At 41.8% G+C, this 15,249-nt stretch overlaps 1 protein-coding gene across 1 annotated transcript in view; it reads left to right on the forward strand.

Moving 5' to 3' along the window:
* Positions 1–458: 458 nt before the first annotated feature.
* The window catches only part of GNAI2 (G protein subunit alpha i2), a 159,268-nt gene continuing 144,477 nt past the window's right edge, over positions 459–15,249 (forward strand). The window contains exon 1 of the mRNA XM_072989852.2: positions 459–1,223. Coding sequence (XP_072845953.1) covers positions 1,106–1,223 — 118 coding nt within the window. The 5' untranslated portion in view covers positions 459–1,105. The remainder of the gene's footprint in view (positions 1,224–15,249) is intronic.

Here is a 15,249-nt window from a genome sequence, read left to right on the forward strand (position 1 = left end):
CTGGGCGAGAGGCATGCGTCTCCCCGTTTCCACTCTCCATATAACCCCATTTCACACTCTTGGCAGAGACGCGCAAACTTGTGAAGGCGAAGAGATCGACGGGGCGGGCCCGCCGCACACAGGCCGCCGAGGCTTTCCGAAGAGGCGCTGTTCTCGGGGGGGGGGGAGGAGGGAAAATCCCGCTCTCCGCGCCTCCTCGGCCGCGTTTTACCCGCGAAGACCAGGCGATGAAGGGGCGCCCGGGCAGCAACGCGTGCCCCGCCCCCACGCCGCCTCCCTCTCCCTCCCCACTCGCTACCGCTGCAGTCCCGCCACATCGGGAGGGAGGGAAGGAGGGCCACCCGGTCGCCCCTCGAGCGCCCAACTGCAGTCTCTCTCTCTCTCTCCCCCCCCCCCCAAGAAATTCCTGCCGCCGGCTAAAGCCTCGCAGGAGAGACCCCGGCCCCCTCTTGAGCGCCCTCCGTCTCCCTTCGCCTGGACCCTCCCCGCCAGCGCCGCCGCTCCTCGGAGCTCCTCCCTTCTCCCGCTCCTGCTCCCAGCCGCCGCCGCCATCCTCGTCGGTGGGTCCCGGCTCATCCCACTCGGCGTTCAGCGTCGCCTCCGCTGCTCCGCGCCGTCGCCCTTTCCTCGCCTCTCTTCTTTCCGCCTCCGAGGCCGCCCCTTCTTTCTCCGCTCGCTGACGGCGCCGAGGCTCGCGCTCCCTCCCCTCCCCTCCTTCCTTCCTCCTCCTCCTCCTCCTCGCCCCTCCTCGCCGGCGCTGGAGCCGCGCTAGGGCTTGAGCGGCACGGTCCCGCCCCCGGATCCCCGCCCTTCTTCTCTCCCCCCCCTCCAGCAAGCGAGCGGGTGTCCAGACCTAGCTGCGCCGGCACCCGCAGGGGCACCGAAGACGCACCACCGCCCTGCTCGCCTCCGAGCTGCCCGCGCCGGCTCGCGCCCTTGCTCAAACCAGCGACCCCCCTTCCCCGTCCCCCCCCCCCCGATTCCCGCCCTCGCCAGCTCGCCGCCAAAGCGAGGCAGCCGGGGCTCCGCTCCCTTTCGCTCGCTCCCCGAGTCTCTCTCTCTCTCTCCCCCCACATCCCCCGGCCGGCGAGAGCCTAGCGGCGCCATGGGCTGCACCGTGAGCGCCGAGGACAAAGCGGCGGCCGAGCGCTCCAAGATGATCGACAAGAACCTCCGGGAGGACGGCGAGAAAGCGGCGCGGGAGGTGAAGCTGCTTCTGCTTGGTGAGCGCCCCGCCGCCGGGACTCTTCTTCCCCCCCCTCCCCCCTTTGCCCCAGCGGTGCTCCCCCTCCCCCCCCCCCCCGTACACCGCACGATGCCTTCCTTGCACGCGGTGCCTGTTGCAGCGCGATCTTTGGTGGGTTTTCTGGCCAGCGAGCCTCACTCAGTTCGGGGCTGGGGGGGGGCGTTTACTCAAGAGTAAGCGGAGGGGTGGGAGGGCGGCCCACCCCACCCCACCGGGATTTTGCGACCCCGACATCCGCTCTCGTCCGGCGCCCTCCTTCCCGCGCCCCCCGCCCCGCCGCCGCCTTCCTGCACTCGAGGGAGTGCCCAGGACCCGGCTTGCTGGGGCGCGCGAGTGTTGGCCCTTCTTGCGAACTCCTTCGCCATCGTTTCCTCTCGGCCGCTGCCACACCCCTGGCCCTGGGCGAGGGATTTTGAGCGCCGCTTGGGAAGGGACCGGAACGACGCCTCCTTCCTCCGGCTGTAAGGACAGCCGTTCGGCTTGACTTCGTGCTGGGGCTCAGAAACCCCCCCCCCCGAGGGCCAAGTAGCTCTCTGGCCTCCAGGCCACAAACAAACAGAAAACCCCAACAAAAAGTTGGCTCTCTTCAGCCTCTCTTCTCGCCCTCGAAGCCCTTTTGGCGCTCATGGCCATCCCCCTCCCCCCCCCCCGCCGCCCCGTTTAACAATCCCTTTGAAATATGTTACCGTCTTATTCGGTTTGTTCTCCAGATATTTTTTGGCCTCTTGGTTTTTAATTTCTCCTTTCTGGGGGGGAAATGTATCCGGAGTTCACAGTCTAAGACCCACCACCTCCCAAAATCGTCTCATTTCTCCCCAAATCCTCTCAGTTCCTGTTTCCTCAGGCAGTCTGGATTGGGGGGGGGGAGGAAGGTCGACCCAGCACCACCAGCTCCAGTTTCTGTTCTGGGCCACTCACTGGTGGTAGTGGTAGGGAAAAAATAGCCTAAACTTAAAACAAAACAAAACAAAACAAAAAAACAAAAAAAACACCACTTTTTGACTTTTACTGTATGTGGTTCTGTCTTCCCTTACCCAGCACTAAACTGCTCCTCTTTATGGGCCTGAACATTTCAATGCCTTTAGACGTTATTCTGTTACACACACTCTTCCCCCCCTTTTTTTAAAAAAAGTTCATCATGTTAGAAGTTAGGGGAAGTAAAAACCAAACCAGAAGGTAGACTTCTGTCATACTTCAGGGTAATTCTCAGCTAGAACAGTTGTATGAATAACGTTTTCAAATGTTATACAATATGTCAAATTAGGTATGTTCTTTAAGTTGAATAATTTTCATGTATGGAAATATCTGTCTCCTATCAACCACAACAAGCATCTATTTACATTTGAGCAGTCGTCCTTAAGGAGGGGAAAAAATCTGAGGGGGAAGGTGCTTAGCATCTCAAAGAAAATAATAATAATAATAATAATAATAATAATAATAATAATAATAATAATAATAATAATAATAATAATAATAATAATAATAATAATAATAATAATAATAATAATAATAATATTTGGGCTTTAAGATATTTCTGCTGTGGTAACAGGATATCTTATGACGGGAAGGCACTGCTTTTGGTTGCAAAAGGGAGGGGCGAGACACATGACGGGTTGGTCAGAGAGGATACACACAAATAATGAGTTGTTTCATCTTCAAGTCCAGTGGCAGATTTCTCAGGCCCAAACCAATGTGACTGCTACTGTGCTTTCCCAAAAATAAGATAGGGTGTTATATTAATTTGTGCACCAGAAAACACAGTAGGGCTTATTTTCAGGTCATTTTTTTCATGTACAGCAATCTACATTTATTCAAATACAGTCATGTCATCTTCTTCTGGTTGCTACACAATGGTGGTGGGCGGGCTTTCACTTTAATAAACTAGGGCTTATTTTTGGGGTAGGGCTTATATTACGAGCATCCTGAAAATAATACTAGGGCCTATTTTCATGTTAGGTCTTATTTTTGGGGAAACAGGGTACTTGTAAAATAGTTTTTTAAAAATTGTTTTGTTCAGTAATGTCCACACTTTTTAATGATGTCATTAATAGATGTAAGTTGGAGTATTTCATGGGGCAGATGATTAATCTTCTAGCATCACAGCGCTTTTATCTCCTGCCTTTTAGAGCAGAAAGCAAATTTCAGATGTCTTAAATAAGTGTTTACAGCGTTTCATAGTCCAAAATATTTTGCTCTTGGGTATTCCTTCCAGATATGTGTATAGGCATCGTTCAGTCTTCAGAGTCTATGGGAATGTGCTCTGAATAGAGAGGTCTTGGAACAGCCTCTACTGTCATGTGCAGAGCAATTTGTATGTTTAATAACAATAATCTTGTGCCATCAAGTAAGTTCTGACTTATGGTGACTCTTCCCAGGGTTTTCTAAGCAGAGAATTACATAGAAGTATGTTATAATTTCCTTTCTCTGGGGATGCTCTGGAAGCATTTGTGCAGCTTTGCCAAGGCCACACAGACTGCCTCTTTCAGAAGGGACAGTGGGGGATGGAACCTTCAGCTTCTGACTCTGCAACCACGTATCCAACCGACTTTCAGTATGATTTACTCCCAAGTACGTGTGCTTTTAGGATTGCATTTATAGGTTAGTTGCTACAATTAAAAATCCCTATACCTGTTCTTTCTCTGTCTCCGTCTCTCCTTCCCCCTCCCGTGTGAACAGGATATTAGTTTTGACATGTGCCTTTTACTTTATTGTAAACGTTGATGAACAAAGTTCCTTTAGAATTGTAGGATAGCTCCCTGTGTTAGTGATCTGGATTGCAAGATTTCTTAATCTTTTTCAGATTTACAGTTTCTATTCAGGTTAATATGGATAAAGACCCAAAAGAGCCCCACTGTTTTTAATAAGATGCATGAACTGAGTGTAAATTTGATGCTGAAATCTCAGTTCACTCTTGCATTTTCCTCTCTTTAAACAAAGAAATAACATGTAGTCTACTCACATGCCATGTAACGTTTTTAAGAAGCAAAAGATAAGAAATGGCGGATAGCTATTGCTGCTTGAGGGATTTATGTGCTGGGGCTGTGCATATAGCATTCAAATGGGATTGTATTTCATTGCAAATTTTTTACTGCAAGTTATACATGGGATATATTCTGTATGAAGAGTGGTATTGTTTCTGCTGATCTAGAGTGAATCTAAATTTGATTCTAGGTCTAAGTTGGTGGCTTTTTGTGTGCAAAGATCTATATTTTGCTGTTTTCAAAAGACATTTGTTGTCTTGTCTCCATTACCACACTTTGTCATTCAGATGAGAGCTGTGATGAGAGTTCATTGTTTTTAGTGTTTGAGTTTGGGAGTGCTAATTTGGTATAATGAGCATCCATACATAGCTTGGGACTGCTGAGAAGGACATGCTTTGTACTAAACAGTGTAAAAAGAATGAAGTTGACATTTAGTTTGATCATGATGACTGTTTGACTTATACAAGTCATTATTTAGGTCCTATAGTAGTGTCAGTACCTACTATGCTGTTAGTAATGTCATGAGGATATCCTGTTCAGTATGCACATTTCACATAAGTTGTGATCATGAGCACTCTTCACTGGGAGTCAAAGTGGAATACTGTATATGTAAACATATTAAATATACCATGGCTGGCAAGGCACAGGGCCAGTTTGACCATCATGAATGTGGATCATAGAATAATGGAGTTGGAAGAGGCTTCTAAGGAGATCGAGTCCACCTTCCTGCTCAGCGCAGGAATCCAAACCAAAGTAAATCTGAGACGTGGCTGTCTAACTTTTCCTTGAATGCCTCTAGTGAGAGTATTCTATTATAATGAATAAAGTGCCTTCAGTGAGTTTATCAGGAAATTGTGCTGTGAATCTCTATCAAAAGCAAAGCAAAACCTGAGTATAGCCAGGCTTCTTAGAGCACCTCAAAAACAACATAGACTACTACAGTAAAACCAGCCACTAATTTGATAAAGCACACTGTCAGTTAAATAAACAGATAAACAGCGTATCCTACCTAAGATTTCTGGTGTCTCAGTACATGGCAGTTGCCTGTCTAAAGAATTAAGAGGTAAATATATTTCATTCTCATTAAAATCTTGGTGGATTTCTTTAGGAGACGGGTTCTACAACAGGGATACGTATTGATGTGACAGTATTCTTTGATCATAATTAGATAACAGAAGGTTTGTGTTGAGTCTACCTGCAGAAGCAGTGTACGGTTCTTTGAAAAGTGGGAAGAAGGTGGGAGGAGGAACCTATCCAGTGGAAGATCAGTAATAATCAGTGGTCAGTATAGTTAGACATGATACTTCACACACCAAAAAACTGTGAAGTTTTCATCTGTGGGGCAGTTGTTGCTGTTTGCACAAAGTAGTTTTACTGACAATAATATTCTGTTTCCAGGATTCAGATTGTTTTATATTTTATCATAATTTGTTATTATTCTTATTGAAAGAACATAAACTATGAACTGAGTGGAGAGCTGTAATTGCATGTCCTTCATATATGAATGTTCAGTTTTAATGCTTTACTATCAGGTGAGCTTGGCTTTCACCAAATAATTCCTTTTTTAAAAAAATAGTGTGATTGCAGGAGGGATTTTAGTGTATTTTCTTTCATATCAAAACTTTTCACATAAGTATGCTGTTAACTTACTTAGGGTAGAGCACTGTTGAAGTTCCTGCCATCCTCAAGCATGGCCTGAAAGTGTTATTGGGGAAAATGTCACTGCATCTGGTGGAACTGTGAAGAAGAAATCTTAGCTTCCATTTTCCCCCTCTACATTATGCAGAATTTTTGCTGCATTGTAAAGTACACATTCATTAGTAAACACATGCAGTTAGTGCTTTTTATTTATTACAGCAAGGCCATATTTAGTCTCACTCTTGATCAACAAAAAACTTTTATATCTAGAAGAGCATTGGGCACACTCATGAATATCAAAATATAGATATTGTACAGTGGAACATTTGGGTTTCAAAAACATTCTTTTCAAAAACATTCTTTTTTCAAAAACATTCTTTTCTGTGGTGTGTAAATTTTCCTGCTGTTTTGTGATAGTCCAAAGAGGAAGCTATAGAATTGCTAAAATGTATCAACTTTAAACCATGTACAGTACTTCAAAGTAGTCACCTTGACTTCAGAGCAGGGAGTTGAGGATTGCGACCTTAGCTTATTGCTAAAAATAAGATCAATCAGTTTTTTAACCAGGCTAGACATTTCTTCCCTCTTCCCCCCGCCCTTTGTAATGTACGTATAATACAAGGGAAATTTGTTTCTGAATGTTTCAGAACCATTACACCTGGGCAAAAGTTTTGCTGTTCGTATTTCAAAGAAGAGTTGGGAGTTCATTTCTCAACATTTTTTCGTGCACTTTTTGCATCCTTTCCTTTGGGGCTGTGGGTTTTGTGAGCTCTTTTAATTTAGATTACCTCTTGGGAGTGAGTTAACAGCTTTTAAAAGCTTTTAAATTATTTTAAAAATAATTGGCTTAGGAGTTTCTACTGTACCCAGATGCTTCTGTCTCTGAGGACCCAAGATTTTTATCATTGGAATGAGAAAGTTGAATTCTCCATAGCAGTCAAAATGTAAAGCAAATTAAAAATCTACTGAGGAAATGAGCTTGAGAAGTACATGCACTGAAATATCCACTTTCACGTGGGCGATAAATAATAGTTTTTCACCAAAGTAATATTTTGATTAGCTAGGAAGGTACCCAGTTAATGGGTCACCAGATTATAAAATGTGTACATAGTATCTCATATATATGAGTTTCCTTTTAAAATTGGTCTTTTATTCAAAATAGTCTAATTAGTCTAATTAACATTTTAATTTGTTTTAAATTTTACCTATCTTTCATATATGTCCATAATTTTCAATTGTGCAGCATGTTGATATGAATAAAGAAGCTGTTTTCCTGGAATATTAAGTGAAGACATCCTAAAAAATGGAGATGCGAGTGACAGAACATTTTTCTTTGTAGGAGCTCTAAACATTGTGGCTTGTCTTGAAAGTTTAGGTCAGGGAACACAACAGATGTTGGGACCTGTGCTTTCTTGATACATTTATTACAGATGTTGTATCTGTCAAATTAAAATAAAAATCAAAGGTAGGGTTTGTTAAAAAAAAATCTATATGTATGTCAAAGAGATAACTGTGTCCGTTTATTTCCACATGTATAACAAGATAAAGCAGTGCGGCACCTTAGATACTAATCTTTTTTCCTGTGTGAGCTTTTCTGGATTAAAGTCCACCTTGACAAACTCAGCTGCGCATTGTAGTGCATGAAAGCTGAGCATTGTAGTGCACTGAGATAAACCTGAAATGAGTCCTGGAGGCGCTACAACTCTTCCACTTTTATTTTTGTTATGCTAAATGTTTATATAGCAGACTGAATAGCTCAGGGGTTTAGGTATCCGGCTGGGCACCCAGAGGTTGGGAGTTCAGTACCCCACTGTGCCTCCTGCAATTAGATCAAACCTATGTGGCCTTGGGCAACCTGCAGAGTCTCAGGGCATCCACAGAAAAGGGGAATGGTTAAGCACCTCTGAGTGTTTTGTAGCTAGAAAATGCTTTAAAGGGTCACCATAAGTCAGAATTGACTTGACAGCACATGATGACGACGATGATTACTTATTTATATAACCTCTTCTCATTTTAAGAAATGGAAAGTTTCTTTGGGAATTGCAGCTCAACCAGTTGTATGTTTGAATGTGTTAAAATAAGAAGAGGCAAGGAAACATGTTAACATCTGCGGTTGCTCCTGATGTTGAGGTTATGAAATTTACTGTTGTTTATGAAATCATAGGAATTCCCTCTCCCTATCAAAATGACGGAGAAGCTGTTTCTCTGCTAACAGTTCACTTGCACCAGTTTGGAAATTAGGAGTTTGAGGCCCCTTCCGGATCACATGTTCTCTAAGCGACAAAAACACTATATGTACAGGAAGTACAACAGGAAGCCTTTCATAGAAAACTTCTTGGTAGTGTGGTGTTTTAGCAAAACAGACAAGTACTGATGCTGTACTGTAGAACCATTCTTGCTGCTCGTCTTTGTAGACTAGGAATGATAAAAAGGGGGCTCAGTAGAGGACTTATTTGTTTTGTTTGTTTGTTTGTATGTATGTATGTATGTATGTATGTATGTATGTATGTACAGTATGTATGTATGTATGTATGTACAGTATGTACAGTATGTACAGTATGTACAGTATGTACAGTATGTATATTCACCTAAGGACGTATTTGTTTCGTATGTATGTTTATTCACCTATATTTATGCTTTGCGCTGTCAAGTCAAAACCAACTTACAGAGACCCTAATAGAGCTTTTAAGGTAATTTAAAGATATTTAAGGAGTGATTTTACAAGTTCAATACACCTAGTGAATTTCCATGGCCAAGTGGGGATTTCCTGAGCTACTCCATCAGTCTTTCCACTAAACCCCACTGGGTATCGATCTGTATATGTATCGTTATATGTGTATATATATATATATGTACTTAATGTATGGTGGGTTGGGTTGCTGTTACTGCCACTTGTAAATTGTTCTGTTCAAAACACCCTAAGAGCAAAGGCTGCTACTTGAACATTTTACTCTATTGACCTTTTAAAAAGTATTAAGCAAAAAAAAAAATTATTGACTTCTGGGGCATAAAGTCTACTTTTGCCTGGTTGACACCTTAGAAGCCTAGCGGTTGGTCTCAGTAGGAATAATTCCTTGGGTGTAGGAGAAGAGTAAAATGATTATGAGGTGGAGAGTCATAGGACTGTTGGTTGTACACTTTTCTGTGGATAAAAATATTAATAATGATTATTAATTTCAAAGTAGAGAAGCCTGTGATTGACAAATATCTTGAGGAATCAGTAAAAATGCAATTAATGGTTCAAAGTGATCATTGCTCTTAACAGGCTTGAATACGTGGTTGTTATGGAGTACCTGTCAGTTACATTTTCTCCTGCAGTGACATGATGGCTTTTGATAGATTGCAATAGGTGAATGCTCTTTTTGAAGGTTAGCATCAAGAACTAAACTCATATGTAGGTATTTCACAGCTTGCCTTTGGGACCTAAGGCTTTTTTCCAGCCATTATGCACCATGTTGCTTGAAATGTATGGCATCTTATCAGTTTGGGAAGTGAGGTACTATGCTAACTGATCTAAAAGAAACAAGAGAGATAACTCATTTTGGTTGGACTTATAGGGAAGTTACTTTTCCCTATTCTGCTATCAGCACTATGTTATGAGAGCAAGAAGCCCTGCTTTTGTCTCTTAGCAGCATATACTGGTGTAGTTCTGAGGATGACCTTCTAGAAAAGAGGTCTAGCCTTGTTTATTTTTTTAAGGAGGTAGCCGTGTTCATCTGTGCAAGCGTAACAGGCAGAATCCAAAGAAACTAAACAAAGACAAAGAACATGTGGCAATTTAAAGACTAGCTATTACATTTTAGTGTTATACTGTATTAAATATAAGATTAGAATTACTGCCTCCTGGGCCCAATTCAGAAGACAATTCATAAAGGAAGGAAATAAACATTAAACATTAAGCAGGACTCACATGAGAGCCAGTTTCCTAATGTATAGAAACGGCCCAGAATTTAGAAAAAAAGTTACATTTTCCTGGCTTATGTATTCTGGGAGTCCAAAAAGTAATAATTTTGTATCTTGGAAGAGCTACTCAGTTGCTTGAATGCTGTGGTAGTTGGAACACTGTGCGGTAGATTTCACAGGAAGAATTTAGAATTGCACAAAAAAAGCAGTGGAACCCTTTATGGTACCAAACCTGTGAACTATTGTGAAAATAAGCTTACTGTGAGGAATCACTTGAAAACAGTGATGTCTGCTCTTTGGAACACCTTTTCCTGAAGATTTGTACCAACTGAATGTCATTCCAGTAATTTAGCAATCTCCAGTTCTAGCTATGAATTAGGACGTTTTTCAAGCAGTTGACATGACTAATGTTCAAGTTGCTATTGGAACCAGTGGGCTACAGATGCCTGTCCTTAATCTGTGGGGAATATTTGTTCTTTTAATTAATGGAAAGCTCTCCTATATAGTTCCCATGCTTTAACTGCCTGAAGCCACTGCTATGTTTAGTGGCCAAGAAGAAAATCATAGGAGTTAGCATTGTTAACAACATCATGATGTCAACAGCTGTACTCCAGAAATTGTGTATGTGAGGCCTTGCAGGAAATCTGAGGAGGCATTGGCCCTGCCTTCTGGGAACTGCTGAGAGTTTTATCTAAGGAATGGCATTTAACATTAAACTGCCAGATGTAATTGCATTCTAATAGGTTGTAAGCAATTATTTTTGTTCAAAATAAGCCCCCCCCATGATAAAGAAAACATTCTGAAGACTTGCATATATTTTTCCGCTCTCCTCATATTCACTGATACTGAATGGAAGTAATTTGTATTATAGGAATGTAAAAATTAGGTGGCTAAAGCTGGTGGCTAAACCACAGTTGCTTCTAGGTGGTGATTTCTCCCTATTCCACATCGCACATGACATGTGACTTGCATGTGCCACAGCAGGGAGATTGTGTAAGGTGGCACTGTTGTAGCTACAAACACTGAAACATAAAAGTAGAAGGAAGACCTAAAGTATCTCAGGGAAAAGAGCAAAGCGTGGGCAGTGGCCTCCAAACGTTTGTTTGCAAAGCTGCTTTTATGTCATTGACTGAAATCTTGTTTGTATAACTCTGCTTATGGAGAAGGGTAATGATGGCACTACCAAGGACTGAATTTCAGCCATTAAAAATGTCCTAATTCTGTTCTTCAGTTTTTCTGACTCCCACATATTATTCCTTTCATTGGAGCCTTGGGATGGAGGGAAGAAATCTTTAATTACTGAAAATAATGGCCAGCTGCATAAATCACGATTTAAAAAAAAATGGATTTTTTGTGATTTAAATTAAAAAAAAATTAAACTGTGATTTAGATACATTTGATTTTTTTTTAAAAAAATCATTTTTTTTAAAATTTACCTTGCCCTGCTGGTATCATCATTTGGCAGTGACAGTGTTCAGTAATTAAAGGCTCCTCCTTCCATCACATGGGTCCATTTAATGAAAAGGCTTACACGGGAGTCAGAGGAGCCATGGGACAGGAGTAGGAAGTTCTAAATTGTTGAAAATATCCTTTTACTTTCTATGTCATTACACTTCCAGAGGTGTAAATTAGAGACGACAGGACTTAAGCCATAGAATGATAGTTAGAATCTATGAGAGCTGACAGCCACATTTTCTGCCTTCTTGCTTGGGGATGGTGGCTCTTATTATACTTCTACGGAATCTACCATGTTCATGGTTTTTATTCATTGTTCCCTATTAGCAAGTTAGCTTTTTTTCCATTTATAAGCCTTCTCCTTGAAATGTTGCAAATCTCGTCTGTGTTACTTAGGGGGGAGGGTTGGGGAGAGACACAAAGTGATGTGTTAAGAGAGACCTGCAATTTTTCTTAATAGCTACGGCTTAGACAGAACAGTCTCAGGAGAAATACTCTTCGAAGACAGTTTTTGTTCTCAGAGTTTTGTGCAGAGTTTTTCTTTGCACTGTATGTGTTTGGAAATGGTAACAGTGCATTTAGGAGTCCACTGTATTGTTCACAGTGGCTATGGAAGGAGGTCTGTTTTCGTAGTTGCTATATTATGTTGTAAGATCCATGACTCATTTTATTGCTGGATTTATTCATTTTAGTTGGGAATACTAGGGGCTTTTAATACTAGGGAAAGTATTAAAAGCCCCCGCACTGAGCTCTGTCTACAGATCAGTGATTTGGAAACTTGGGGTGTGTTGGGTTTTGGTAGTTGTGTCTGGGGAACTCAGGTTTAGGAACTACTACAAAAACCATTGGTCTGATAACGTCTGCCTGGCCTTGGCTTTTTCCATCTGTCCCTTTCACATGTTAGTAACCTGATAATGGCTTTAAGATAGCCTTCTCCAATTCCGTCTAAATGTGGTGAAGTGAGAGTCCCACAATCCCTCCATTCATTTACACCGCCTTTCTGCCTTGGTTTGCTGCATTGGCCCTTACTTGCAGAGTCCCTTAGGGTCCTGTACCCAGTGCAGTGCCATTTTAATACATGTGGACCTTAAACAGTGCCATTTTCATACATGCATTTCAGCATCACAGAACATGTTTCTGATTATTTCCATTTCAAAAACAATAGCCTATTCTTTTGCTGAAGACTGCATTTTGGCTTGCCACTGGTGCACTGTGTAGACAATAATTAATTAGTGCCATCTCTGCATGCTTGTTCAGTAAACAATTGATGATGTGCTATTTTGGAGAGTGAAAATCATGGCTTTTCAGTTGCTCCTTTCCAGCTTGCTAACATATGATCTATTGCTCTCTCTCTATCTGTACATGTACATATATGTAACATTGTTCTGTTAACATTTGCCTTGATTATGCTCTGAATTCACCTTGTCATGTATTGAGCTGGCGAAGGATTAACTTTCCACCTGGCACTCAGAATATATTATTACTGTATCCTTGCTGTCAAATTGCTGTGAAGGATGGCTTTTGAATGCATTAATTTAAATTCTGATAAGTTAAACTTTCCTTTCATTAGAGGAACTACCACCTGCATTTTCTGTTCAGACCATGTTGTTAAAAAAAAAAAGAAAGAGGAAGTATTAGCAAGAACACAGCAGAACTGTGAAGACTAGGTTTGCTTCCTCCATTTTAATAAACAGATATTTGTAGGGAAGGGAAGGTTTTTGAAAACATAATATTAACCATGTAAGTTGCTCTTGTTTTGTACTTGTGAATTTAATGATGTTTGCTTAACAGACAGTTTGGTACATGGGACAGTGGCTTGGGATCTTTTGTTATGCTCTCAGCCTGTTTTACAGGATGGCATTGTGTGTTAACCTGCCTCCAATCTTGTGCATGCTGGTTTGGAAAGGAAGTTGGATAATAAACTTGTTTTTTATGTATGAGATCAATGATAGTGGTCTTACCATGGGGTAGATAACTTTGGTAGCTCTGGAGTTCAAAAATGTAAAAAAAAATATATGGGGGAGACAGAGTCAAAATTGAAACTTTTGATCAGGAGGTGTTATTTTGCTTGGGGGTCTTGGGTGATCCCTTGACTTTCAGTCATGCAGAAGCTGAAAAATCCATTTCCCCCCAAGATGTTGGGGGAGACTTTCCCAGCCACATCAAGTTGCCATGAACTGTTTCCAGAGCTTCCTGTGCCCATTACAGTTGCTTCTATATTACTAGCTACAGCTTTTCCTTTTGAAGGAGAGGTAGCCCACAAAGCAAGGCACTAACAGACTGAAGTGAGAAAGTGTCTGGACATCATGTGGTTCAAAGCATCACCTGAACACACAAACCCATAGGGATATAGCAAGCAGAGACTGCAGGTTAAAAGCATTTGGCCTTTGTAGTCCAAACATGGCAGTGAATTTGAGAGAGGCTGAGGAATGATGATTTTTTGCTGGAGGTAGGGTTTTTTCGGGTTTTTTTGGTCATGGAAATAGGAAGAGGAAGTGCCACCTCTTGCTGCAGTGCACAACTGATTGTAGTGCAGCTCTCTGTGTGGCTGAAACGCCTTCAGAATTCAACAAGGAGTCATGCTTGTTTGCAGTTCCCTCTCTCTTAGTCTGTGCATTCAAAGTCTACCCAGGAATGCCTATGTGCCATTTTATCAACACCCTGCACCCATGTTAATTTCATGCCCCCTTTCTATGGTAGTACCATTTTACTTGAGGAGGGGAGCCAGTCTGAATGGCTGTAAACGTGCTCTGGAAAGCCACTGTTGGTGAACAACATAGTCACTTTGCTTTAGTTGTGATGGTGCCACTATCCTGCAATAGAGCCTTAAGAGTTGAGCCTGCAGTGTGTGACCGAATGGGTTCCTGTCATCAGCTCTCTCATTATTACTCTCCTGTCAGGCACTGAATTGGCAAGAGCCATTCAAATACTTAGTAATTTCACAGCTTGAGAAAACATTTTTCCTATTGCATCATGGCCTTTATTTAATTCTTCGTGTAATTCAGCTGGATAGGGATATTTTTCTAGGGCTATTGAACCTGATCTCTGTGGTATTTTTTTGCTTCACCTCCTGGTTTCAGGCTCTGTGGCTCAATCGCTTTTTAAATTGTTTGATTTGCTCATTCCCTCTACACGCATTACTGATCCCCCGGAAAGAGGCAGCATACTTCAGAGTGGATCAGGCTGTTGTTATAACCATTGCAACTTTTGGAAGGACTTGGAAGTTTTTATTCCTTTATTAACTAAAAAAGGTCATGCCTCTGCTAGACAATAAAACCGCCCAAAGAATCACTAACTACTTTCTTAAGCATCTCAGATGTCTGACTCTGGGAACATTAAAGAATATGACTTTACCATATTTTTGTTTTAAAATTCCTATTCATTATTGGAGCACTAGTGATCTGTTTTGGAGATTAAAGAGACACATTCTTTCCCTGGCCATTGCGATGTGGGCTTTTTCTGTGTTCTTTTGCAGAATGCCAACAAGTGCATGCTCAGGGATGTGCACGGACTTGTGCATGTTCTGAGATATGGGATACGAGGAATCTTTGAACCTTGGCAGTAGAGAATCTTAGCAGCTTTGTCTCGTGGAAATATATCAGACTTTTAAAACTGAATTTCTTTGAATTAGAATTATAGTTTTATGATTTGAAAAAAAAAAAGGAATTAATTTGCTAAGAGGTAATTCTGACAGGCAAATGCACTCCTATAACCTTATTTCCCTTGGTGTAGTTTTAAGTACTGTTGCACCAATTGTATTTACTCACAGTAGCACTTTGCAGAAAAGAAGGAAGGAAGGAAGCTTGGCCAATCTTAATCTTGCATGTTTTGAATTTTGCATAGCTGCTTACTGGTCTCTTTTTACATCTCATTAAATTGGTGTTTTGGTAGCAGCTCTTTCTGAGCAGTATAATATACAGAATGGACTAATGGTGCTATCAAGTTTCCACTTACCTAGGAGTAAAATTTATTGAATAAAATGGGAGTTCAGTAGACATATAAGAATAATGCTGTCAGTCTCATAAG

This window comes from Pogona vitticeps, chromosome 2 (assembly GCF_051106095.1).
Source record: "Pogona vitticeps strain Pit_001003342236 chromosome 2, PviZW2.1, whole genome shotgun sequence".
In the NCBI taxonomy this organism is placed as follows: domain Eukaryota; kingdom Metazoa; phylum Chordata; class Lepidosauria; order Squamata; family Agamidae; genus Pogona; species Pogona vitticeps.